The sequence below is a fragment of the Myiozetetes cayanensis genome, unplaced genomic scaffold (genome assembly GCF_022539395.1).
Source record: "Myiozetetes cayanensis isolate MyiCay16 unplaced genomic scaffold, myiCay2020 scf9, whole genome shotgun sequence".
Taxonomy (NCBI): Eukaryota; Metazoa; Chordata; class Aves; order Passeriformes; family Tyrannidae; genus Myiozetetes; species Myiozetetes cayanensis.
This window is the reverse complement of record NW_026088185.1, coordinates 4,504,472-4,532,283: the sequence shown is the minus strand read 5'-3', so window position 1 is coordinate 4,532,283 and position 27,812 is coordinate 4,504,472. Positions and strand designations below refer to the sequence as shown.

Genomic DNA, 27,812 nt, shown 5'->3' with positions numbered 1-27,812 from the left:
GCATGTTATTCGTTTCAGACTAAGGGAGGTAGATGGTAAACTTGGAACAGTTATAAACTCATTGCTCTGTGCATGTAGATACCAGGCTGATGTTCTTCTGGAAGAGGTTCTTGGCATTCCCAGGGACAAATCAAACACAGGGACTCCTGAGTTCAGAGTAAGCCCACAGAGGAACTGTGGGCTTCAGTTCATCCCCCTTATGTTTTAGCTGTGCTAAATTGCTCTGACTTACTACAGTTATTTGCCATATGCTGAGGGCAGGCAGGCACACGTGTCTGAATCCATACTCCTGGATTTAGAAATTCTTGGGCCTGCTGGCTCTTACAAGAATGGAAAGACACAAAACCATGAGTCAGCCAGATGCTGAGAGCATTATCGAGTCACCAGAGCCTTTAGGATTTGGGGTTCCAGCACTCATCAGTGCATTTCCTGATCATAGAATGGGGTTCTTCCTGAACAGCTGTCCACCGCGAGGACTTTGTTCTGGTTCCTTGGTAGGCTGAAGTTACTGACTTATTGATAAAGGTTAAAATCCTGGGGATTTTAGTAGTATCATTTAGGATTAGCAGTAGGACCACCAAACCTGGTCCCAGTGATTCTGGGTAGGTGATGTACAGAGAATGAGAACCTCATGGTTGAAGTACGTGTGGAGGAATGAAAGGTGAATACAGCATACCAAGAGAGGTAAGGCAGTACTGGAACATGCGGCTCTCCGTTTTGCTTTATGTTTTGAGGGTTAAGGAGCAAATATCCAGACTGGTACTTCTCAGCTCCTTGGGTTTCTATATCTCCCTTTAATGTTTGCACCTTTCTTGATAGTTTAAAAAACACGTAGTTATAAACAAGATAAGGCTTCAGACAGGGCATTTGTTTTTCTGAAAGTCCACATGTGGAAGTCTTGGAATCATTCACCCCTTATGGGATCTGTGCATTAAAAATTGCTGAGCTAGGCAGTTGATGTGGAGATCAGAGAAACTGGAGACATTAAAAGGGGTGCAGTGGAAGTGCTGCACAAGCAGTACACTGGTTAAACAGAGAATTTACTGTGGCATTACTGTGCTACGCTCATGTTTGCTACTGCTCTCTTATTGTTCTTGGTTTTGTCTCTAGCTTCTTAACAAAGACCTGACAGTAACTTATCTTTCAGTTTTCTACAGGCCATGTTCAATTAAATCATTCATTGGGTTTCTTTAACCATCTCCTAAACAAAGCTGTAAGTACAGTGTAAAGCAGTGATTCCTGCTGTGTAGGCTGTGGAATAGAGACAGTATGACTTGGCAGCATTGCTGCTGGCAAGAAGGGGTGAAGGTTGACACGAGTCTTTTGATCTCAAAGTCTGGGAACCTTTCATTTAGTGGCAAACCACAGGCAAAAGGACTTGTAAAGAAAAAATGTCTTTTCTCAAATTGTTATGAAAAATATTTTGTTTGTTTTGCACAGACAGTGCCTGATGAATAAAGAACTGGAGAAAAAAGGCATGGGAAAGATTTTTTGAAAATTTTTTTTTTTTTTAGAAAACATTTAAAACTTTAAAAGTTTTGTGTTTTGAAAGCATTAACCTTGATGATTGGTTTCTAATGTGTATTTGTGAGAATATATAATAATTAATCCAATGCTTGCTTTATATAGATTTACAGTAAATATGTTTCTCCCAGTAGTGCCAGTCATGTTGTTCGTGGTCGTGTTTTTCAGTTTGGGCAAGGTGAGATGACAGTCCTGAACTTTTGAGTCTTATTTCTCAGACTGATAGGATCAGAAATGAAATGAGGTATGAACAGTTACTCCCCTGAGAGGTAAAAGCTTTCATTGCACGTGAAACAACCTCTGAATGAAATAAAAAGAGAGTGTTCTTGTTTGACTTGGGAGGGAGTATAGTCTGTGTTCTTTAGATAATATCCTTGTTTATGGAATCTGTGAATAATGATGAAATGTTGAAAGAATGGAACATCTAAAAGTGTTGTTGTATTTGTACTGTGTCATGAAAATGAGAAAATTTACATGGCCCATGTTATTTTCAGGTTTGCTGTAAACTACCTACTGTAGCTATAATGACACCAGCCCTCAGAGAGGCAGCAACAAAAGATCATGGTATCCACTTGTCACCTTCTTTGTCCTCTAGAGCTATGGAGTCTGATACAGCTTTGTGCATGGAAAATTCCAGAGCAGTGGAAGAGAAGATAAAAGAGGACTCCATCGCACAGATTACTTGCTCAGTCCTGGGGTTCCCCACTGCTGAGCCCAACCTCAGGAATGATATCTTCAGTGTACAGCATTTTGGTTCCCCACCAGCCTCCAAGCGCTACCAGTCTATCTTGTTAATGAGTACAAATTCTGCATTTAGCAACAAAACTGGTAAGCAAATGAAAGCAGGAGAGCCCGGCTGCTCCAAGATGAGAAGGTCATTACATAATGGTGGTGACACATCATTTGGTCAGATTAGTCACTCAGAACCTGAGCAACAGGTCAAAGGGGCGATGTTTTCAGAGGCCGCATCTCCAAACTTAGCAGGAACGCAGAGACTCTCAAATTCAAATGTAACTGAATCCAGTAATGCAGAAGAAATGCAACTTTTAAATGGTAAATGGTACAAGAAGAATGGGTTTTTGGGTAGGGCTTTGGAAGTCTGTGCTGAAACAATAAAAGGGGATTTATTTTACCAAATTCTTCACGGGCCTTCTGAAGGGATGTTGAGCTGCACCCAGGAGGAGGTGTATGCTCGTTTACTCCAGTGTGTCACTAAGCAACAAATGGAAATCAGTCGCGCCAAAAGAACTCAGAAGCGTTTACAAATGCTCCTGGCAAAGCATGTTATCAAACACTGTGATCAGCAGCTGAAATGCTTCGTGAAACATCAGCTTCAGAGGATGAAGTTCTTCCATGAGCCAACCAGATTTTTGAGCAGTAGCTCCCTCAGGTGCACTGAAAGTTGGCCAGAAAACAATGCGACTACTTTGGAGAGTATTTTGAGTGCGGACGTACAGAACGGAATTAGCGTTGCACCAGGTGAACTCCGGGGGTTTGCACTTTCTACCGGAGGGCTGCTGTCTCGCGTGGAGAAGGACCTGGACTCTGATGCAACATGTAGCAGTTCAGATGAAGATGGTGAGGAACAGACTGTAAGAACAACCATGGAAGCGTAAGTGTTAAATTCCTACTTAGACTCGTGCTTCTTGCTCATAAATCAGGATGGAAGGGTCTAGATCAGCACATTCCTTTTTGTATGATAGTGCTACTGAAATCAGCAGGACTGATGGTGGCAGCTAGGTTTGACAGGGAGGGAAAGTAAGACCTTCTAATTAAAGCATTTAAGGAGCAGTTGTTTACTATATTATGGAGAGCTAGTTTTGTCCTGCACCCTATCAGTTTGCGTTAAATTAATAGTGCTAATAATTCAGTACTCGAATAGTGCTTAAATCAAATAGTGATAGCAGTGCTGTAAATGATAATTTTTGGTCAGTTTGAAAATAACTTTAATTTTTTTCTGAAGTTATTAAGAATTAGTTAGTGTTAGGATCTTGAAATCCACTATGATGTTATAATGAGTAAAAATTGTCATCTGACGCAGATGTCAAGCCATCCAGTATTAGGGAGTTGTATATTGAAAAAGTTCAGTTCTTTTAAATTATAATTTTCAAAATGTTAATTTACTTGCTGAAGTTGCTCTGCAGTTAGGAATGTAGCTAGCAATAGTGTTCTTATTGTTGGAACCAGAGGGAAATGAATATTAACTAATACTGTCTTGAATTGGCAGGAATCCTGTCAGTACAAATTATTTTAGCTTTGGAAATCAGTAGTGGGTAGGAGAAGGAGATAATAAAATTGTTCTCTGATGATAGTACAACCCTTTTCTTTTTATTGTTTTACTTCTACCTTGCTACATGATTAACACAGTCTCTTCAGTCAAGAAATTTTAGAAAGCAGTGAAAGGACAGCTGCTTTCCCCTTCCTGGAGCTGGAGAGACAGAGCATATCTTAAGGATTGTTGGTCTGTGATAGGACAGTGACAGAATAGACCTTCATGCAAACACAGCAGCTCAGTAGGAGCTTCATGGCACCCACATTTCTAGAACTGATAGTCAGGACTGCCTTTGTGCTTACTGATCTCATACTCTACTGTTTGGGAGTGTCTAGGAGAAAAAAAAGTAAATAAAAATACTTTAGAAGACTTATTTCTTAGTCTGCTTCTTGAAAAGCATAATGTTGAGAAGAAATCAAGGGAAGTTTCTGAAATTGGAAAAGAGCCCATTACATGTGCCCTGGTGATATGTTTATAGGTTTAGTCTAGCATGGCTGTATCAAATCACTGCTGTTCTGTTAAATCACAGAGTTTGTTTAGACTCTGTAGGCCTGAAAAACAGGAGAAAAGTTTCATTTCCTTTTACATGTTGTCAGAATGGTGAAGAAGAACAAAAGCAAAATGGCTCTCCAGCTAAGTTAGGATCACCCTAAATATTTGAGTTTGCAAAAGAATGATTATCCTTTTGAAATATTTTAATGAAAAAAAAAAAAAAACCCAACTCATTTGGGTTCTTCCCAGTGGAGGAGAATCCACATTCTTAACTGTTTGAACGTTATTGAGTAATAGCTCTGCCTGTGAGATTCTTATCTTTCAGCTATATGAACTGAAAAAGAAAAATCGTTGAGAAACTCTTGATTTTTGAAGGGTAGTGGATGATATAAAACTTGGACAAAAGTTTTGTACGAGGGTTTTCTTTTTTCCTTCCTGCCAGGGACAGTTGAGTTTCTAACTCTACCTACCAGTCCTTTACCTTTATTTTTTCTTGTGGCTTTTTGAATTCCTTAAGTTATCTTTCCACTTAAGGATTATTCACTTTGCTTTGTTGCACTGATGAAAAAAATCCACAGAGGATTATTAAGTGCAAAACCACCTCCTTTGGCTCAGGAAATCCCCAGGCTGCTGTTGCTGGCAGCCAAGGGAGTGTTCTGGAGAAGCACTGCTCCCTCCATGCCTTCCCTGTTGTAACATTCTTATCTTGGCCGCTACTAAGAGGCAGGAGAACCGGGTAGATGGTCTGTAGTCTGACTCAGCGTGGCCCTTTATTTGTGGGTTGTTTATTTTCCTCTTTTTAAAATGTTCTTACAGTTGAGCAGCAGTGACGAGGTTAGTGATGTGCCTTAGCTAAGGCCTTGCTGCATTGACAGGGCAAGAATCCCCCGTGTTTGAGCTGTGCTGCTGGGGCAGCTGGCTCAGACTTAAAGTACTGTTTGTTTTAAGCAGAGGATTTGTCTGTGTGCATAGGCTGAGGCACTGCTTGAATTAACATGGCAGTGAGGGCAGGCTTTTTCCTATTTGGATGTATCATCTTCAGATTGGAATGTTTTTCTTCGTTTCTCCAGCCTTCCTGAGATTCGCCTTTGTGACTAAAAGGCTGCGTTTTTCTTCTAGGTGACGAAGGTAAATCGGTTATTTACCAGTGCAGCTGGTGAGATCAGCTGTTTCCTGAGCTTTGCCACTTTAAGACCTTTTGGATTGCCTTTCACCTGGACAAAAGAAACAAAGCTAAAATCCATTTTTATTTCTGTTTGTTAAGTAGATTTACATTCTTCAAAATGCCTTTCTCTCCTTGGGACTTAACTCTAACTGTTTCCCAAAAACAGTGTGACCGTGTGGGTTGGAGAATACTTATTTCCTCATCTGTGACTTTTTCATAGTGAAGACTTTTACACTGAATTTGTCTGTGATATTCTTCCTAATATGTAACTGTTGATACTATAATGTTCTAGTAGTGCAGTGATGAATGGGAAGAATGTTTTGGGTTTGCCCGTATCACAGTGTACTGTCTGCATTAGACTTGAGGATATAATCATGCTGGTGATTGGTTTTTCTCATGACCGGGGTGCTTTTTATCCTTTTTCGGGTGGGCAGGAGGTGTCAATCCAATGTGCAAAGTGGGGAGGAACCTGCAGTTACCCTAATTTTACCTGAGAACAGTGTATTTCCGATCAAGAGGGAGAAGTTAATTCTGGCATCAATTCCTCACACTAGGAAAAAAACCTGGAGCTATTTTTAGCACTTTGAACCTGTTTGTTCTCATTATCCTGAAAAGCGTTTTGCCCAATGAGTGTTGACATAAGCTCTTCTGAGCTGTATCTCAATGCTTTGTTGCTCAGGTAAGATTGTGTTCATCTATCTATTTCAATACCTTTGTTGTTTAGTTCCAAATAACTGTTACTAGATATTTAGACCATTATTCCTCCCTTACATAGGTTCTGTCCTCAAGACAAGAAAGATCCTTGGTCTGCTGGTGATGGCAATTTTTCCAGTTGATAACTCACAGTACTTACTGAACTTCCTCAGTGCCTGAAGGAAAGCCTCATCCCATTTCACAAGCTTAATGAAAACATATTTTGTTCTTTGTGTGTTTGCTAAAGAGAAATATGAAAAAACAATTCAGTGTCTTCAGGACTTTTGTTATTTTGCTGCTACTGTCAGCTCATGGAATGTCTTTAACCTGTCAGTTTTCATGAAAGATTTCTTTGGCAAAGCACCAACTTTCCATCAGTAATTTGTAGTGTATTTTAGTACCATTCCATCCTTTGGGCATAGGAAATTCCCAAGACAGGCTGTGGGGGCTGTGGTAGTCCTTCTGTCTGGCTTCTCAAAGGCTCAGCACTGCTCACTGGCTCCCTGTTAGGTGTTAGCACTTGAGGCAGGCGGAGGGCCAAGGAGGGCATCATGAAGCTGACTATGAGTAATTCTTTAGGAATTCACAACTAACAGTTGAAATCCAACACAGACAGCATTTCACCAGCTGAGTTTACTTGAAACTTACTGATCTCTGTGGTTCATAAAGAAAAGATTATCCATAGAAATGGTCACAAATTTTAAACAAGGTGAACTGGGGGAGGATGTGAACTTGGATGTTTTTCAGCAACACAGCTCTGCTCTAGGAGCTGTCTATTGTATCTGGCCAGGCCAACTTCACACCCTTATTGGTCTGTTTTGTGTGTGTTCCTGATGTGGTTAGAAGTACAATGTACCACAAAGAACTCTGCTGCTCAGGTGGTTATTTTGGAAACCTTTAAAGTTGCAGAGTGCAGAGTTTTTCTTCTGTATACGCTAACATGTGTGATCTTCCAGAATCAAAAGATGTATCAGTGGGGTTCTTTGCAAGGCACAGCTGCTCACTCCATGTAACACATGCACCTAATTGATTAGAAGGAAAAGCTGCTTACAATAGATTTTTCTGCAAATTAAGTAGCTCTTTCTACTCATGAAAAGTCCTGTGTCCTGTTTCCCCAGTCTTCCTTCCCCCATCCGAATACAATCCTTTTGCATCATTTGGTGGGATTTTTTTCCTCTGAAATGTTTTCATGCTTTTCCTCTGATTTCTGAACATGTTTTACTGATTATTCTCCAGCAACCTCAAGCCTGACGAAGACATGCTGTTATATTTTTCCATGCCCACAGGGTTTATTGTGCCTGGAAACTTTTATAATGAATGTGAAGAGATTGTAAATCTTTTTTTTTTTTTTCTCTCTTAGATTGCTAGTTGGGAAGAGAGAAGATGGAAAATCTGCTTTTAGTACAAAGATTTGGTGGGGAAGGGAGCAATAAAGCTGGGAGAATCCAGGAAGGAAGAAAATGACTAGTATCTCCAGACCTAATCTGTTTGTTCTAGATTATTTTCCGTTTTTCCTAGCATTTTTTCTCACAGTCAGTTGAGCAATATCAATGCAGTTCTTCAGGCCTCACTATAGACAGCACTGCTGGGGTTTATTGCAGGTCTTCGAGCCATGTTTCAAGGGGAGCCTGTTTGTTTTGCAAGGTCAGGTCCGAATTTTCCACTCTGAGCTGCAATTTCACTTTGTACATGATATGAGAACTGAATTCTTGGTTTGGGAAGGGGAGGAAGGGAATCTGCCAGGGCTAAATACTTAACCACTAACCCCTGACTGTTTCCAGTTTTTAAAGCTTATTTAGTTTACAAGTCCAGGAAATGTCTTATTTGCATAGGAAATTAATGTGAGGGCTTTTGAATAAGTATAAATTCATAGGTGCTAATAATATGCTGATTTCAAAATGGTTTATATGTTACTTTTTCCAGAATTGCATTCTCTCAATTCTTGGCCTCTATCACTAGGATGTGGGAGGAGGATTGTTATCAGGGAATGAAAGAAAAGATAGCTTTATATTGCCTTGTGTTTTCACACTAGGGATACATATATTATTTCAGAATATATTTAACCTCGCTTGGTTGGATTTCTGTAAGATGGATTTACAACTTCTTCAGGGTCCCACATGCATTTAGTGTTTTGCTTTGGAGATCTCATGTAGAGCAATAAGAACTTGCTTTTTATCAAGACTTCCTTCTTATAATACCAGAGTAATGTTCTTGTGGGTGAGGATCCTAGTTTCTAACCTGTAATTGCGTTAATATTTTTGCAGCTGCTGAAGGCAGACTGAAAGGTTTTAATGAAAAGGCAGAAGCTTTGACAGGTTGTAACCTGCAAGGGAATCTTAGACCTGGGAATGTCAAAGCTTCTGACTGAGTTAGATAGGTGTTGAATGCATATTAAATAAAAATTTGGCATTACTCTCCTTCATAACTGTTTAATATACATATATTATAGAGTAGCAAATCTAGTAAGCAGGCATATATGTGTATACATATAACCTTGCATGCTTAATTAAATTGTAGACAAGAAGAGTTTGGTGCTTGTTGTCAACTGCTGATTAATCATCATTTTATGGCCAGCTTTTTTTTTTTTTTTTGCTAAGCTGTCAAATGTGTTTGTTTTAATTAAAATTATATTTACAAACAACACTGAACTGTCTTTATAACTTCTTGTAAAGAGAGGGCAGCATTATTTTGGTTTATAGCTAGCACTGATTTTGTGAGAATCTACTTCAAAGGGATACATCCAGTGCCTTTGAAAATGAGTGTACATTGGGCCTCGACACAGGAAATCATTTAAATGCTTTCCTTTTCACATGAAGTAAAAAGTGTGCATGAAGAGTTCCCAAAATAGGACTGCTCTCCTCTAACAGAATTTCATTCATACTGCTAAATATGGGTTAGGAATGTAACTTTAGATGTCAGATTTAAATATATTGGCCTGTGCTCTCTTTTATTAAAATGGAAATAGCTGTAAATTATTTTATTTTCATCCAAACATTTTGCCTATTTGTTGTGAGAAGACTTCTTTTTCTGTTGAGGAATTTAAATCAATTTGATTTTTAGTTAACAAACTTTTATTTACTGATTCTGCTATTGGGAAAAATAAACCTGAAGGTCTGTGTTGGAATATGTGTGCAGTATAACCTCGGATTCCTCCCATCCCCTGGGGTAGACTGGGCAGCAGTAACACCCAGTGAAACTCAGTGCCAATCTCCTACAAAGCACAAAACCACCAAACTGTTCAAACCTACCTTCATTATACTCCCCACTCCCCACGCCTTGTCCCTGCAGACTGAATCGTGGCGTTTAACCTCACAACGAACTCCATCCCTGCCCTGCAGAGCAGACAGCCAAGTGCTGTTTGGTTCCTCTGTGACCTAATCACAGCACACCTAAGCAACTGGGGAGAGCCCAAGAGCCTTGATTTTTTTCCTCTGCCAGTATGTCCTGTGTGCCCAGGGCTCAGCCCCTCTGCAGCTTCCTTTGGGTCCCACACTTGGGGTGGGTCCTGGGCCTAAAGGCATGAAGTGGGACCCATCCCAGCCCTGCCAAACTGCCACCCGACCCAGAGGAGTACTCTGGGGTCCTTCCAGCTCTCCTGTTAGCCCATTCCCCACGGCACTCTCCACCCAAGGGGGCACACTGCTCGCACCACCGCACAGCGAGGCGCATTCCCAGAGGTGGAGTTCAGTGTGTGGTGCTACCTGTGTTGCTGCTCCTCCTCCTTTCCTCCACTGTGGACTTCCCCACCTGGCACAGCCCTGTCTGACTCTCAGTCCCTGATGGGGGAGCTTTACCCTGTTCTGTAGTGCTGCAGACCCTCCACGACCAAAATCCTGCTGCTGATGTCTAATGCATCTGGCTTCCATGTTCTGGATCAACTGTTAGTTGTCTGTCCAAAAGGTCTCAATTGCTTCTGACATTGAAATCTAATACTAAATATATCTATAATGAGTTACAAGCTGGAGTTGGAGCTTACATGAATACCATACCCACCTTTTCCTTATATATGTGTACAAATTTTGGAACCAACTTCAATGGCTGGACAGCATTGATATGCTGTTTGTGCACTGTGATAATGCTCCATTTGCACAGATCTTTAAAGGAATGTATTTTATAAACTCTGCCTTACTTTATGTTGAGCATGGACTGCAGACTTAGCCCTGCTTTCTTGATTTCTTTTCCAAGGGCAGTTGTGTAATACTTAAAGAGAATTTCTAGGCCTGCGTTCCTAGTGTTTTGTTGTTGGTCTATTGATGTTGTGCCATTTCAAAGGCAAGAAAAGAAGCTTGTTTCCAGGCAGCCCTGCTGTTCCTGAAGAACATCCTGAAGAAATGAACGTGCATAAATTTCTCTGCATGTTAGCACTACCAGCTTCTCTGTTCCCTGTTGGACTGATGTACAGCATGCTGAGGTTTTGTGGAAGAAGATGAGGTGCTGGGGCAGCCAATGGAATCTTAAAAACATATTTTTAACAAAAGGCATTGGCAGATATGCAATTTGCAGCAGGTGTGGTTTTTTTTTTGTTTTGGTTTTGTTTGGTTGGTTTTTTTGTGTGTGTGTGTTTTGTTTGGTTTTTTTTGTTTGGGTTTTTTTTGTTTTTGTGTTTGGTTTTGTTTTAGTTTTTTTATTAAGAGGAAATTATGCTGGTTGTTTACCTTTCGCAGGTTTTTACTTCTTGGCCAGTTAATATTTTAACTGACTCCACCCCCACCAACCAGTTTGGTCTTTTTATCATTAACAGCTCTAAAGAATTATGTAAACAGAATTGGAGTTGAAAAGCACATACATTTGAAGCCAGCCATTGGAAAAGTTCAACACTGTAACAGATAATGCTCTTTTAAGGAGCTGAATTTTTAATTTCTTCTTTGATCCCTAAATTGAGTTACCAATTAAGTGCAAGTGTAAAAGTTCAGTTTCTAACATAAAACCTAGTAGCAGTAGAGTGATTCTTTGCAGGAAGCCTGTAGCAGGCAATTGTTGGCTGTGACATCTTATGAGTTTGGAAGATGTGATTTCTCAGATGAAGGAGTATATAGAGCACCACTGTGAAATTCTTATGAGATCTCTCCTTTGCTAGGGTATCCAAGTGCAGACACTCCCTTTCTATATTTACAGTTTTCTCCTACAGCCTTTTTTCCCCTAAATACCATTTTTCTTCCTCTTTCCTTCCCACTGTCCCTTCTAAACTTCTTTGTGAAAGATGTTAAAATCTCTATTTAATTCCCCCCCCCCAGTTCTATACCATGAATTTTCTCTTCAATGGAAAATCACAGCTAATGTTGATAATTTCAGGTGTTACTGCATAAATTCCTCAGGACTGATGACATAGCAGAAACGTTCAGCTGGCTACAGATTTTTTGTTTGGGAAGATAAGATGTGTGTTGTGTGTTAGTATCAACGTGTGTTATTGGATGCAATTCTGAAAGTACTAAAATGGTCTCAGTGTGTCAGAGATGGTGGGACCAAGCATGGGTGCCAGGAATTGTTGTGATGAGCAGTTGCTGACAGTTGTAGATGACAGGGAGAACTACTGGGACACTGTGTGTTGTTTCAGAGGAAAATGTCTGCTAGGTAAAATTTCTGTTAAACACCAAAGAAAACAGCAACCCCAGAGGCTGCAGAAGAAGAACCTGGCTGCAGATCTTCACAGAGATTGCAGGATAATTTTGAGTGACAGAGAACTTACCTTGATTGATTGTTTTGGAGGGGAGATTGGGGCTGCATAGTTTGGTTTGGTGCATATTGTGGCATATCGCTCCTAGGTGGTCTGAGCAAAGGTTGTGAACTGTCACAGTAAATAGTGTTGTGTAGTGTTGATCAGCTATAATAATAGAGGACAGAATTTGTTACAGTTTGTTTTAATCTTGTTTGCACTCTGGAATGCACAGAAGAGATCAAGTTCATAAAACAGCACTCACTGTTTTTTTAAATTATGTAGTTATTATGGGTTTAACAGTTAACTGATCCAGGGAAATTAATACTTCAACAGCAAGTGAGGTTGGTTCATTCTGAAAACAAACATTGAGTAGGTGTGCTGGAAGAATTAGTCCTTGAGAAAGCATTTACGGGTCATTTCATAGGTGGACATGCTTGTTCAGCCATTACAAGTGTTGGAAACTTTGGTTGGTAGTGGGCACTTTCATCTCATGAGTAAAACAAAGATAGAATTATCTAAAATACAAGCACTACATACCTGAATTCAGCTAATTTAAATGTTTCATATTGTGTCATCTAGTCTTCATAGCTAATCTCTTATTTACTCTCAGTGTCTGTAGAGAGAAGAAAAATGGATATGCTGAATTTCGTGGGCATATTGACAGAAAGTATCAGAAGCCCTGTGCTCACCTTAATGGCTTTTAAGAAAATACTTGAATTCAGGCCAGCTGCTTTTTGAGCATTGCCAGTGTAGGCACAGGGAAACTGACTGCAGTGCTGCTGTAAAATGAGGCTCAGCTCAGGAAGTTCACAGTCTTTCAGCTCCACTCCTGGAGGGACCCCCACCATACTAGTGGTGGAGCATTTGTGACAGAGTGTCATGTGGACAGTATAACAATTTTGTGGTTTTGTACAACTGAGTGAGCTTCCCAGGAGAACTGGAGGACATATGATTTTTTCCAGTGTTTTAAGTCTTATGAATTTCATGGTGAGTCATATGATGGCCGGGTGGGATTTAAAGACTGGAGAAATGCCTGATTTTTTTTACTTTTTAGTTTCCAGACATCAGACATCCTTCACAAAAATGATAAACTTCTGCCGTTGTTTTCACTGACTCCCAGCAAAGAAGATGATCACTCTCTGTCCCGAGGGTAGACTTTCTGTGGTTTATAGGCCGCTGCTTGTTCCCAAATATTTCACTACTTCACTGTGTGATTGTCAGTAGGCCTCTGATAGCCCAGGAGTTCCCAGTGAGAGGAGAAGATGAACCAGCAGGGATGGTAGAGGTCACTTTAGGACTAAATTATCTGAAAACTGGATGCCAGAAAAATGTGGATTAACTGAAGGGAACATCACCTGGCAGAAAGAGCAGAATATACTGTGTTAAAAGACTGAATGGAAGTGTAAGTGTGAGGGGATGTCTGGAACAACTGCTCTTCTTACTTTAATTGCAGGATCTTGAAATCGCAGATTTTTTTTCCCACCCACACTGTGTGGGTACCTTAGTCTCTGGCTTGTTCATGTTTAACAATGTTGTAACTTGAAAATGTTGGTGTTCTTTGAAACCTTTTGGAAGGAGACTGTGTTTTGGGTTGGCAAACATGGTTTTTGGAGTTTTGATGTGGGTCTGTTGCAAGCACGCCCCTTTCCTATTCAGCAGGAAGCATCCTGTCATTGTCCATGCAGATGTGTCACGTTAGGGTGCATTAATTGTTCACACTGGGATTTACAAGGCTGGAAGGCCTTAGTTTCCTTTTGATTTTCAGGATATAAGATACTTGTGGAGAATCTTGCTGCAGGCACAGGGCTGCACACTCGAGAGTACTCTTTCCTGTGCTCACCATACCTATTTGAATCAACCGTCCTGGATACTTACTATCAATCCCAGGTTCTCAATTTTTTTGCATTTTAAACACCATTGTGTTTCTTCTTCATCATTTATGAACTGTTTTGAGGCTTATTGTTTTGTTTGCTTATAAAAATAAAATATGCTTAAAAGGTTTAAGTCCTGTCCCTTCTCACAAATGCCAAAAAAAACAAGTGTATGAAGCACACCAATTTTATCTTGCTTTCAGGTTGCCTGGGTTTGCTTTTTTGGACAGGCTGATCTTAGCTATTGGAAAGACATAAATCTCACCCACAACACAGTGGAGGCACTGGAAAACCTCTGAGCGTCCTGTTGTGTTCTGCCGTGTTGGTTTGGTTACGTAAAAACATATTTTGTTCTCAGTTTTTCTCTTTGGGGGAAGGTGAGAGTGCCGAGTGGTTTGTCCATGTATTCTGTTCTTAGGTCACAGCCACAAACTTTTCAGTCTGAGCAACAATACTGACTGTAATAGCAGTATTTAGTGCTCTTCACTTGCCTCTTTGGTGTCAGCAGAGTCAAGTAGCTTTGATGAAATGCTCATACTGCCTGTGCTGGTGCTGATGCTGATGATCCCCAGCTAAATTCTTTTCCATACGTTGGGATGCCCAAGTAGAGCCTCAACATCTGCTCTTAATTATATTTTTGATCATACTTTGACTGCCTGCATTTGTGTCTGCACTCACTATGGCTTTCTTCCTTTTTCTCTCCTTCCTTCCTTCCTTCTGTTCCTCCTTTCTTCCTCCTTCCCTCCCTGTCCTGCAAGTTGTGCAGGATTAACCCTCTGCAGTCCATCCAAAATGGAAATGCAAGACGGTAACTCACATGGAAACTTATTTTGCTTCTAATGCAATCACAGCATGTGTTTTCTAGGGCAATTTAAAGGAGATGTTTTATTCATAAAAAGTCAGTGTTGCTCTGTTCTCTTCCAATTCTCATAGTCCTGGGTGAAAGCAGGAGATCATCTGCAGATTCAGTCATTGCAAGACCAGTAAGTTTATATGCAGATTTAATATCCCACTGTACTACAGTACTGATCATGAGACACTTTGTGAGTGTAACATGGTTTGTATTGAGTTGCCAGTGGAAGAGTGACTTTGGAATTCCTGTGGATGATGTTTGATGTTAGAGTCAAAAGTACAGAAACAAAGTAGAGATGCTTTGCAAAAGGCGCACACAGGAAGTGGGTCAGACAGAAATTGCGTTATTCTTTTCTCATTCTCAACAGAGAACCAGAGCAGGAGCTTCTACTTTAGCACCTGTTTGGACTTCCTCCTTCAGTAACAGGCCTGGTTATTTTTGTAGCTCTTTGTGATTGTGTTTTTGGTTGGTTTCTTTTTTCTTTTCTGGATTTGCAGAATTAATGAGTTCTCTGGAGCCACCTTGAAACTGCTCTCTTTACTGAGTGAATGTTGAGCTTTACTCTCTAGCATCCCAGAAACAGATTTATGGGAGAGTTTTAATGATTTTTTTTTTATTTACAATAGGAGATTGTCATTTGTCACTGGAGTGACCATACTACTTTGCATGCAAACAGTTCACATCAGGAATGTGGGCATAGCTTATAGTGATTTTTATCTTCCTCTGAGGAGTTACAAGCTTTACTAAATGATTTGTAGAGAAATAGATTTAGAAGCAAAGATGGTAAATGAATAATGCAAGATCAAACAAATATGAGTGACAGGAATGGGAACAGGGTTTAGCAGTCTCTTATCCCATCTGCAAGGCATTAAAACTGGGAAAGGGATCTAGGCATGAACTTGTTTCATTCTCCCTGCCTGTGAAGTTGAAATTACTCAGGAGCAGCTCTCTAATCTGTGTCACTGTGGAGCTGCCCAAGTCCTCGTGCAGGCAATGGCCATGGGGCAGCCTGGGCTGGCAGGAGAGGGAAGCTAAAATTGCTCAGACCAAACCTGAGCTTAAAATGTTTGTCCTTAGTTCAGTGAAAACTTTTCCTTAGAGTGGGATCTAAGGACATCAGTGTAATTACACAGTGTAATTAAATCCTGTTAGTTATATAATACAATTTAAAACTGTAAGAAATACTTGTATTTTAGAGCAAAGCAAAAATGTACATAAGGTACTTAAGAGTGAATGCAATTAATTCAAGATTTAATGTGTTTAAAGAAAAAATGCAAACTCATTTTTGAAAAATAACTTGTGATGTAGCTTTGCAGAGGTTTCTTATTTATAATGTAAGACAGTAAAATACAGAGGATATAATTTATTTGTCTTAAGGTTGGGTATTGCTTATGGATTCCCTTATGCCATGCTGATTTCATACAGTGTAGGGGACACAAGACCAGCTCCGGCCCTTTCCATTCTGCTTCTGGTTTACCAGCTGTGTAAAAGGGCACTTTTCTTTTTTTCCTCATTTGTTTTCTACCTCAGGTTGTTTGAGGGTAGCTTGTCTTTCTCCCCAGACTGTTTCATCTGGTTTGGGAGGGAAATCTGTCATTTATTTCCTTTCTCCTGGGCTTTCTTGTTACAATGTCCTGATTTGTGGGGTTTCATAGTTCATTTGTTTGTTTGCCTTTTGAGAAAGGAGCAGAAAAAAACACTTCAACCCAGCCTGTTGGGTGTTTTTCAGTTATCCTCTTTATTCCTATTTAACTTTTGTTGTTAAAATGATTAGCTGAGGGATTTATAAGGGCCTCATTAAACAGTTCTTTTTTAGGACTAGGTTTTTGCCAGCCTAGGGTCCTGAGACAAATCCTAACTGTTCCAGCCACCACACTTGTGTGAACACATTTAATTGAAAACTAGGAATGCAAATTCCCTCCCTTTTCCCACAGAGTGTTATTTTATGACTTCCAGGAGCACAAACATGAAGAAGCTGTCAATCCCAGAGAAGTTCAGAAGACCTGCTTAAAGCACACTGGGGCTATTTTTGCTGGTAATAATGGGAAAATAAAGAGAAATAAAAAGGGGTTGTCAGAAAAATAGATATTCACAAGATGACTTCATATGCCTTTTTTTCCTAGGAGAAAATTACTTGTAGAATATGTAAAATATAAACAATTTATTATTATATATATTTATAGAGTTCTTTGAATTTCTTTCTGATGGTAGTCCATATCGCTTCCACATAGAATTTGGATTTAGACAGGACATTTCAATATCCTCTCCAATTTCATATGTTCATTTTGTTGGTGTAGGAGAGAGTTTAAGCTGGTGGGAAATTATGTGGGAGGATTTATGTTGAAAAGGGAAGAAATTTTGTATTTTAGAGGTGATGTACCAGAGACTGTCTATTCTTACTATTTATGATAGCTTAAGAAGATGAAAGTTCTGAAATTTTGAGTCATATTGTGTTTTATAGTCTTTGCCCTGAAAATTGTCAGATTTGGTGTTTCTGTACTCAGGCCAGGACATGTCTAGCATCTTCCCCAGGGTGCTGTATTATCTTTCTTTCATTGTTGAGGTAGTTGACACAAAGTTTTGCATGAAACAATTACACTTCTGTGATGTTCCTGTGCCAATTCACAGGCATCTGTTGTGTTTTTTTGGTATCTTTTGTGATACTTCAGTGCTCCTCCTTGCCTGGGGAACAGGATATTGTGTATTTTACCTGTGCAGAACTTATGTACAGTGTTATGTAGGATTTAGATCCAGTAGTTATCCAAATAACTTGAGTAAAAGCCCTTATTTCCCAGAAATTTGATTTCGTTTGTACAGTCCTTTTAGATACTTGCCAACTTCAGTGGGGAAAAGCCCACTAGTCATTTTCTGTAAATAAATTAAACAAACTCAGAGAAAGATAGGATAGTAGTGGAAGTTGTATACTAAAATAGTGCATTGTGTTTCTCTTGCCTAAATTTATTGAATATTAAGATTGTTTGTTGAGTGTTAGCACTGTGTCATTCATTTGTTTAATAGGTAAGTTGAGTAATGTTTGCTGATACCAGTGATAAATTCAGCATAATGAAATTAGGCTAATCACAATGTCAGGTACCAGGAGGCATACTTTTTGTGTTATAAAATACAATTATTTTAAACAACAGCAATAGTGACCTGACTATACTAAACTGACACAGCTGTATTTGTAAAATAACTTGAATAAAAGAAATCTGAAATACTTCATTGGGGTTTTTGGGCAGTAACCTGATATCTAGCTGGTCATTGCTGGATGGTGTTTTATTAGATTCTAGTTATTAGCAAACAGTATTTGTGAAAGCTTGTGGGAGGGAGTGTGCTGTAAGAGTTTGGATTCTTGCTGGTGGAATTACTGGAATTCTTTACACATCTGTATTCAGCCTTAACTGATACAATTTGGTAGTTTATCCAGCTCCGAGTTTTATAATCCTGAACAGAAAACTAGCTTAGTCTGGGAGTAACCAATGAACATGAATTGTACTGGTTTGGGCAAGTTCTGTTGCTAGAGAAATAAGCTGGTGTGAAACTGGATGGGTATAGTCAGATATTTTTTGAAAGCAACTGAGATGCTTGCAACATGAGGCAGAGCAGCTGTCAGAAATGTTCTTGTGCAAATGTGGTTATCTTTATTTTTGGACTAACCAGCATTTTGTCTTCACAGCAGCTATACTTCTGAATGGAAGTGGCTTGCAGACAGAGCTAGAATTGGCAGCCGTTGGACATGGCTTCAAGCCCAGATTTCAGAACTAGAATACAAAATTCAACAACTAACTGACCTTCACAGGCAGATACGTGCCACCAAGGTATTGTCTGTAAGCTCCTAAATGAGTGTTTCAAATCATCTTTTGGTAGTGGTTCTTGTAGTATTTATTTATTTGGTTCCTTCTTGTTTGTTTTGCCCTAGACTCCTTGTGTCTGTGCAGGCTATTGCATGCAAAGTTAATGGGAAAGACGTCAGGAGCTAAAAAGTATTTTATCCTAAAGGCACTCATGGGACTGGGATCTGGGAACTTGTACCTTCCTTTTTGTGCGAGTTAGTGACTTGTGGCTTTCAGGGGTCCACACAAAGTACTCATTTAGCACACTAGTTTTTCCCTCTGCAGAAGAGGCGAGATTTGGTTTTTAGGTGGGATGGTTGGTTATTCATTTTTGTGTTGTGGGCTTTCAGGGTGGGTTTCTTGTTGCTTGCAGTGCATGTTTATTCTGAGGATTAGCTAGTTAATGTTCGTACAGCATTTTGAACAGGTCAAGGATTAATTATTACTAAAATTCCAATGTGTGTAACTCATGTACTAGTTTTTGTAAGTCGAACTGGCTAGACAGTGGCAAAGTGACATTCCTAAAACATTAGTAATCTAACTATCAATTTAATGGGTTCCTCAGGTCATTCTTATGTACAAGAAGCCAAACCTGTGATAATTCTGGTGATGTGACAGTGAGGGGGTTTAGAAGAGAGTGCTTTAACTCTCCATTGATGAGTCTCATGTAGGTTGTTTGGTCTGTGTTGGGGTCAGATAGGCACAGATTGAGAGGAATCAGAAGATACTTCAGCCTTTATGTGGCTGAACATGAGACTTAAAAGGAGTTTAAAACGAGGTACATCACCCAGAGGGCATTTCCCTCTGAACACATAAAGAAAAATTATTCCCTCTTCTCCTTTTGTCCTCAAAGCCTTTCTTTTCATATCCAACTTCTCCCCAGTCAGGTTTTTCTTTACCAAAGAATTGAAAAGTCTTTCTTTGAGGATTTGTGCCAACAGAACTGAAAGGAGATTTTGTATTTTGGTAAAGGGTGAGAATGCCCATGTTTTAGTGTAGCCCTACATACCAGAAACATGCACACTCCTACACCCAAAAGCTGTCAGCCTTTAGGATGTCAGAGGTCTGATGAGGTACAGAAGATGGAGAAATAAATACCAAAGGAACAAGGAATAAGAGGAAGAACATTCTTTTAGTCAAGCATTTTCTTCGCATTAGGTGGTATGTTGGCTTGGAGCCTAGTCATCTTGGTGGAGATTTTTAGGAACGTTCCTTTTTGCAGACTTCATGCCCCTTTTACCAGCTGTGATATTCAGTGTTTGGCATTGTATCCCATAATGAAAGAAGGCACCTGTTTTCTTCAGATGGGACTTTTTTGTGTACGTGTTTACAATACACCAATGCAGCAGCTAGGGAAGGACAAGTGGGCTGATAGAAGAGCTCTTTGTTTTCATTTAGTGGCTGCAAAGGAATTACAGAGTATCATTAGAATTTGTATGCTGTGTTTAATGGTTTCAGAGTGTTTTTTCATGTGTTTTGAGTGGAAAAAAATGTGATTCATAGCCAGTGAACAATGATTTCAAGCAAAATGCCACTCCTTGAACACCACAATGCAATAGGAAGGGAGATGAGTACATTGTGGGCTGTTTCCTGGCCTACTGCATCGTGTTTTCTACATCTCTACGCACACAGGAGTAGCAGCCCTGGATCTTTGAGTCCTTATATCTGCGAAACAGTTCCATTTGGGAGAAGGGCAGTTGTTGCCAAAGCCTACTGCTTGTAATCCACTTGACTTATGATTCCCACATAGTCCATATTAGTCTTCTAATTCTTTACTCTTCGGTGCCTATTCCATCTCTACCTTTTCATATAGTCTGTCATTTTTCCCCTTTCTTTTTGGCTTTCCTCTTTCCTTGCTTGGTAAACAGGTTTCTGCAACTTCCAAAAATCAAAATTCCAGTGGAAGAGCCTGTGTGTGTGCGTCCCTCTTTTCACCACTTCTCATTGTGTGTCTTCCTGTTCCCCTGGTCTCAGAATTTGGGTTTTAGACATTTTAATCTCTCTGTGGTCATGACCTATCATTCTTTTACTAAAAGGACCTAAAGATTCTAAATTCTAATGGAGTCTAAAGCTATTAAGGTAGCTTGTCCTGTTGTGGCAAACAAAAATTAGATCTCTACTTGAATTTCCTTGAACATACTACCCATAGTATAATACTGTCTGGGTTTCTGTCCATCTGCATGGAAAAGCACCTGTGTGGAAAATCTAGCACTGACTTGATGGACATTCAGAATCTCTGTGTCCCTTTTGGGTGTTAAAGCAAGTTTTCAAGCACCTTTGTTTGTTTTTAGAGAATATCTTCGTTCGAAGCTTTGAATTTATAACTCAAACAAGGGAATAAGTTGGAGACACAGTGAGAACAGGACAATTTCATGTTTTCCCCTGGTCTTCCCCTTGAAGTTTCTTTGAGATTTGCTTTCATGTTTTAAGGCAAGTGGCTGCTGAGGCAGGAGTCAAAGTCTGGGTAGAACTACAGGATCTTTAGTTTTCTACAGCCACAATCTACGTGAAGTCTGTCTTGCTTAAAGAAATAATAATAGGGCATCCTTTTGTTTACACAATGACAGTCTTCCTTGTTCCTTGGTTTTAGTGGAATATTCTTATTAGAAAGACATATCTGAGGCAATGTAATTGAATGTTCCCATTCCTTTAATATCTGCTTGATATTTGAGTAACAGTACTTAAAAGCAAGTAGTTTCTTTCCCTTGAGAAAAAGATAGGTTTGATAGCCTTTCCTGAGTAATAAATTTATTTGCTCAAGATAATGGCACATTAAGGGACTATTTGAGGAGTGGTTTTTACTGTTACAAAGTTATTTTTGCTTGTATGTTGTCTAACATTTTAGGTTTTTAAAACAAACCAACTGAAACATTACCTAGGATTATACTTGACACTTCTGGAGCCCCTGCTGGTCTAGTGGTAAAGACGCCGCGCTATCACCGTGGAGACCCGGGTTCGATTCCCGGTCAGGGCCACTCCCGGGCAGGTGGGGCTCGTTAGCCCTTAAAGGCAACCCACCTACGTCCTAAGGACCTCGCTGCCACCGTCCAAGCTCGCTTGGCCCCGGCAGATGAACCTTAGGATTAAAGGGTGGGCTCAGTTCCGCGCACACTGTGTCTCACCTAAAAAATCCAATGCGCAGGCTGGAAGGTGTAAAGACCTTCCCCGGATCTTCGCTCGCGAAGACTGGCCATTATTATTATTACTTGACACTTCTATTTTTCTAATCTGTCATGTGGAAAACACAGTAGGGCTATTATTTTCCTAGTTCCATTTATGAAACTCTGATATTTCCCTACCAAGTAAAGTTATATTTATCTGGTTAGGTGGCATTCTAGATGTTACACCATGTCTGATACCACATTTGTACAGATGGTCTTGAAAAGCAGTGGGATTGGTAGAATACTTAGGATAGTTACCTCTAATTATGAAACTCTAAAAATGCTCACCTTAAAGAAAGTTATTAAATTGTAAAAGGCTTTTGTTTTGAATTGTATAATCTCTACTACATAAAAGTAAGTGTGCTGATGTTTTACTTAGAACATGGATAGGAATAAGAGAAATAGAGCACTTTAAAATGCCTCTGCAAAATTTATTGACTGTGAAGACTAAACCCAACTTCAGATCAAAGGGTGGTTGTTTCTTACAGAGAAGCCACCTTAAATCAGCAGGCAAAGGATCATGTAATACTCTGATAAGTATGACTTTCTGATTTGAATTTTGGCACAGATGTTTAAACAGTGGTATAACACTGGAGTGATTGCTGCTATAATGAGTAGCAAAAGTGATACAGCTTTGCATTAAGGAAAATGCCTACTATTTCTGTATTTTAGCTGTTAAATGTTTTTAAAATCTTGTTTAAGTGCTCCAAAGTCATTGGGAGGATTTAAGAGGGATGTACCAGGTTTGACTGCCCTTTAAAAATGATTTAGGAAGGTTAATCTGTTGTCAACCAACTGTGTTCAATTGCTGTTGTCTAGGGGATGGTGATCTTAGAAGAATTCCCATTTCCAAAAGACATTCTGAAGAAGCAAATACAATTGACAGACCAAGAAGCTTTATTAAACGCCACAGGGAATTCGCAAGCTGCCATTGAGAGACAGGATTCTTTGCCGGAGCATGACTTTGAAATGTCACCCAGCAGTCCTACTCTGCTTTTACGAAACATAGAAAAACAGGTAAAGTAAAACAAAATTCAACGGTCAGGGGAGCCAAATGATTGACTGCAGAAATAGGGCAGGTTCCATGGTGATGACTGCCAAAAGGGAAGATATTTTGCAGTCCTGAGAGTGGGTGCTGATGAATTGAAGGGCTTAAATAACTGCATTGTACACCAGGTTTACAAATTAGCCTTTTATTTCTGATGTGTCTGTGTTACCACTTTGTTCCCATTCAAGTGGCCATCCACAAACCTGCCTCTGCTTTGCGGTTGGGGTCAATGTAGAGTTGCCACAGGTTGTTTCAGGAAGTACTTCCACAGCTGACAGTGGAGGTACATTGCACTTGAAACAAAAAGAGCCCCAACAGAATGTGTTTGTGGATCTGCCTTCTCAGGCATCATGGGAATCAGGTTCGGAGCTGAGGAATTCCAGGTACTTAACAGGCATAGGGGATGCGTAGTTGTGTGGGGAGTTCTGCTTTGTGGTGTTTGGAAGTTTCCAAGGTTAATTCCAGGGCATATGATGTAGACTCCAGCAGGGTTTTCTTTTGCTTGAAAGTACATAAGGAACATGCAGGGTCACATTGCTGAAGGAGGTACAGGAAATTTGTTTTCAGAATGAATGTATGCAGTTTGTGTAAAGCAAACATGACAAAACCACTGTGGGGTATTAATATGTTGCTCTGCTGCTCCACATAAATTCCTTGTCATCCACCCCATTTCAGTGGGGTAAAAGTAGCTTTAGGTACTAGTGCCTGTTCCTGAATCTCTGTGCCAGTTTTTCCTATTTGATAGTCATTCTTTCTTGTTCTTAAAATGCTTCCCCTGTTTGATAGATCTTATCTACCACATGCAGGAGTGAGGAAGCATTGAAACAGGAGATTTGTATGCTCAATGCTGGCAATTGCATAAGGTAAACCAAAGAGCATTTTTAGGAAGTGGTGAATTGCCCCTTTTTAGTGGTTGCTTGGGGAATTAATTGTCAAATGCCTCACTGAAATGTGTTTAAAGTCATAGTGATGTGTTTTGTAGTCCCCAGGTAGCCACAGACTTGGTCCAAGAACTTTGATGATCTGAAAATTACTTGGAATTAAAGGTGTTTTTCATTTAACACTTGTCACAGATCACATTAGATTTTTTTTTCCCTTTACACCACAAAAAGCTTTGGGGTTTGATTTCCTTTTTGACTACCAGTTCTGTATATCAACCTTAAGTCTGAAGGTCTGAGTTTCTTCTTGTTCAGTTTTAGGTGCAGCAATGCTGTAGGCTGAAGTACATCCACAGATATTCTTGCAGGATTCTTCAGTCTGTTGTTAAGCTGTTTCTTTGTTAAAAATAATTTTACTTGTGAACAAAAAAAATCTCATATAGAACGGAAGTGACTGAAGCTGGCAATTTTTATTAGTACTGTTTTCAAGTCCTTTTCAGAGCTATGCAAGTTTTAAAAACATGTATGTTTTCCCTCGTGTTTTGGAAGTCTGCCATTGTTTTTGTGCTTTTATATGTCGTAGAGACTTTGCTCCTTACAGATTGAATTCTGTTAAGATTTTTAAATCAATCTGCTAAATATTTTACTGGCATCTTGTTTGCTTTGTCCAGACCTTTTGTTATTAGCTTACTGTTTCTGTGCTTCAGTATCCATTCCTGAATATTTTATTTTGATGTGAACTTTTTACCCAATTGCATTATTTGAACATGAACAGAAAATATGTGAGTTGAAATGAAATGGAAAAAAAAAATTTCTTCCCCTTTCTGCATAAATGTAAAATGAAAATGTGAGGAAAGCTTACTGGGTAACCTTTAGCAATTCATGTTTTAAACATTCTTAGTGCTGAATGAAAATCCAACAAAGTAATGTAAAAGTTTTTTTTAAAAAGTATGCAATTTCAGATACATTTAATTTCTGTTTAGTTTCCTCTAAGAAAGCTACATTTATTGCAGTGAGTAGCTCTTAATCTTAACAAATTGTCTGCATTTGTCTGGGGTCTTCTTGTTGCTGTTTTTGAGGATACCAGAATATTTCATTCATTCGATCTGTGGTTACAATAGTTACATTGTAGTTACACTTCCTTTTGTAAAAACACCTTTGTCAAAGTACAGTGAGCAATGAAGAGGATTCTTTTAAGAAGAAAAATATTTTGAGTGAACAAAATGTACAACGAATAGACAGCTGACCTTGTTTCCCCCCTGGTGAAATGGTTGTCAAATGGCCAGTTACCAGCTCTGGCTGCAGCTGTTGTAACATCAGCTGTGCAGTGTTCTGGTTTCTTTTTCCCCTTTAAAAACCTTTGGTTTCAATAGTAAGATCGCTAATGTGTTTTGTGTGATACTTATTCAAATGTATAAACAGAGTCTTTGGCAGGTTGTTGAGGGTTATGTTGGTGTTTTGTTGGTGTTTTACTGGTTTTTCTGGTGTAGTTGAACACAGTAATTGTGAAAGAAAAACCAGTTGATTATTCACAGGAACAAACTAAATGTAGTTATTCCATGATGTATGTGACTGGACTCCTGTGTAGGAAATCAACAAAACCCCAGGACATTTGAGCTGTTGAGTCTGGGTAAAAGTCTGGCTATGTTTTATTTTGTTTAATTTTTTTTTTCCAGAGTGCACAACTGAGTGAAATCATCAGCAGCCTAATTGCTCCTCTCAATCTGTCTCCAGCTTCTTCATCTCTTTCCTCCAAGATCTATAGGCACAGACAGCTGGTCAATGGCATCTCCTTCAGGTAGGTGACAGTGTAGTAGCTTTTTTTTTTGAGAATAACCTTTGGTAAAGTTATGTAGATGAACTAAATGATTATTACAGTATTAAATCAGGAAAAGAGAGCTGCTTTCTATAAGCTTCAAGAGAAGTCAAGTCTTGTTTATAAGTTTGAAAATACTAGGTTTTTGTGTTGTTCTTAGAGACATCATGAAAGTGTGCAGCCACTGTAAGTACATTTAAGTAGTGGGAAGATGAAAGTATCTGTGAAGTAATGAAAGAGTACAGCAGCACACTACTTGTGATTGTTTGAGACTTAATGCCTTCTGTTGTAGCAAGTGCAACTTTATTTCTGGAAAAGTGACAAACTAGATTAGGAGAATACATAAGCAATGTCACCTGTGTCCCAGCATAGGTCAGTGTCAGGGTGGCAAGTACCATTAATTTTAAGCACATCAGTCTTCAATAAAAGGCCAAATTTATCTTTGCCACCTACATTTTCAGGAATTTTCCATTCAAGGTCTTTTGTTCTGAATGGGCATACCTTCCAGGATGACTGTAGCTTGAAATTAATATTGTAGAAGAATATTGCTCAGTACTAGTCCATCTTTTACTCAAAGTAATTCCATCCTTTATTCAAGATTTTAAGTACAGTACAGGCTCTAATAAGTATTAGTCTCAAAACAGCTTTAAGGTGATTGACTACAGTTCTATCTTACAAAAGACTTAGGTACATTGGATGTTTTTCCTGAGATACTGGTAGTGTGATTTTTGAGGATGGAGATATTCACAGGTCTTAATTAAGATCAGGTGGATGAAGAAACTGTTCCCAGCTAGAGCTGGGGTGTTTATGGCAGAGTGTGCAGCAGAATGCAATTCCCTGACTCCCGGCTCCAAGGAGAGCTGGCCACACTGGCTGTTTCAGCAGCTTTGCTGCAGAGGCTGTAGCCTCCTGTAAAGGGATTATAATGAGCAGCTTGGATGGGCACCGTCTTTAGCTGTCATCTACTCTGCAGCAATTTTGTGACTGCCCTAAATTTTAGGAAGAAGGGGTCCTGTTGTGTAATATCCATGCTCCTGATGTATCAGTTTACAGGTAATGTGGAGGAAAATCAGAAGATTCCTCAGAGTTCTGAAGTAAAAATAGCTCTGAAATATGAGTTCCTAATGGAGGTGGGTATGTGAAAGAAGAGAGTAATTTAGGCTGTGTCTTGAATCTGTGACGTTTTCGTGAGACAGCTGAGGAAGAGTTCCTTTTAAAAATGTTTCTAGGAGTGCATGAAGTTGACTTCTTGAAGAGAGACTCTAAGGATGTAACTTTGAGCCAATTCTCTTCTGATTTATTAGGCACTATCCAAAATCAATCTTTTTTCCATTTCATAAGTAGCACAGTTGTTTGCTCGTGGACCACTCTCTCTAAGGTTGGTTGTTTTCTGCTCATGACCTATAAAAGCCCAGAGAATGTTAGGACTCAGTGAGAATGTTTGGATTGTCTCAGTGCTCTGAACTGGAGTTTGACTAGTTTGGTGTTGGAAGGGAATCTTAGAGACTTAAGAGCTTTCTAGATGAGTTAAATAGGTAATTTTAAGTTTTCAGTGTTTGTGAAGTGTTTAGAAATCTGCAAATAAATACTGTTCGTTAAAGATGGTAATTAAGCATGATACAGGGTGGTTGTCATGAGAATCTTGCAGGGAAATTCACTCTCTCCTACTTCTTGGGGGTTTTTTGAGTGTGTTTCAGATTTTTTGAGGTATTTTATTGTAGTAGCTTTGTGTTCAATCAATGGAGACAGTTAAATGCTGCACTTAATTCTTGGCTGCATTTCCCCTTGCTTTTTTCAGAGCTAACTCTATATTCAGTTCTTCAGAAAGTAGACATCAAAACCAAATGGAAAGGGGAGGGGGTTTTTGTTTGTTTTCAGGGGAAAAATGGATACAAGTGATTTTTACTGAAGAAAATTCTTGAAATTAGTTGTAGGCTGTTGAGGTGAAAAACACAGTAGTCCATGTTTCAAGTAGGTCTAAGCATGAAGTTCTTTGGGGTTGGTAATTGTGGTATTTAAGTACGTTTGGTTACTTGGACTGTTCCCAGTGTAAGTGGAGGTGCATGTACAGTTCCCGGTTGACTTAATGTGGGTAACCTTGAATTGCTATTCATCAAGGTTTAATTACATCAGTGCCTTCATTTTTCTGTGTAGCTTTTCTTTGCTCAGTTGAATCTAGGTGCCAAGATTAGCCAGATGCATGAAGGTAGATGCTCATGGAAGCAGTTCCTTAAGCTAGTGATAGCCACTTTGTTACGAGGGGAGAAGAAGGAAAAAGTTCGTTACTTCAGTGCAAACAGTGCCTGTCTGGTGTCTGGGTGTGCAGGTCACCTGGGAGTAACGTCAAGAGCCAGAATGGCCAACCTACGAGCTTTGAAGGGAGTGTTCCCAGAAACGTCATGACTTCCTCAGTTGGTGGTGGTCTCACACTTTGAAAACCACCCAAACTAAGATTAAACTAAATGGGTAACTCAAACCTCGATTGGGAAGCCTGTTTACACAGGTGGCAGGAAAACCACGCTGCTCTTGACTGGAGCTTCAGGCCATGGA

General features: G+C 39.5%; 1 protein-coding gene across 4 annotated transcripts in view; it reads left to right on the top strand.

Moving 5' to 3' along the window:
• Positions 1-27,812, top strand: part of KANSL1L (KAT8 regulatory NSL complex subunit 1 like) — a 62,826-nt gene that overhangs the window by 4,350 nt on the left and 30,664 nt on the right. For 2 of the 4 annotated variants that reach the window (XR_007631995.1, XM_050339298.1), the window contains exons 2-5: positions 2,019-3,136; positions 18,203-18,344; positions 22,340-22,537; positions 25,123-25,244. Coding sequence is in view for 1 of the 4 variants with exons in the window: in XM_050339298.1 (XP_050195255.1) it covers positions 2,049-3,136; positions 18,203-18,344; positions 22,340-22,537; positions 25,123-25,244 (1,550 nt within the window). In the remaining 3 variants the exon portion in view is untranslated. The remainder of the gene's footprint in view (positions 1-2,018; positions 3,137-18,202; positions 18,345-22,339; positions 22,538-25,122; positions 25,245-27,812) is intronic. The other 2 variants (XR_007631996.1, XR_007631997.1) reach the window with 2 other exon arrangements.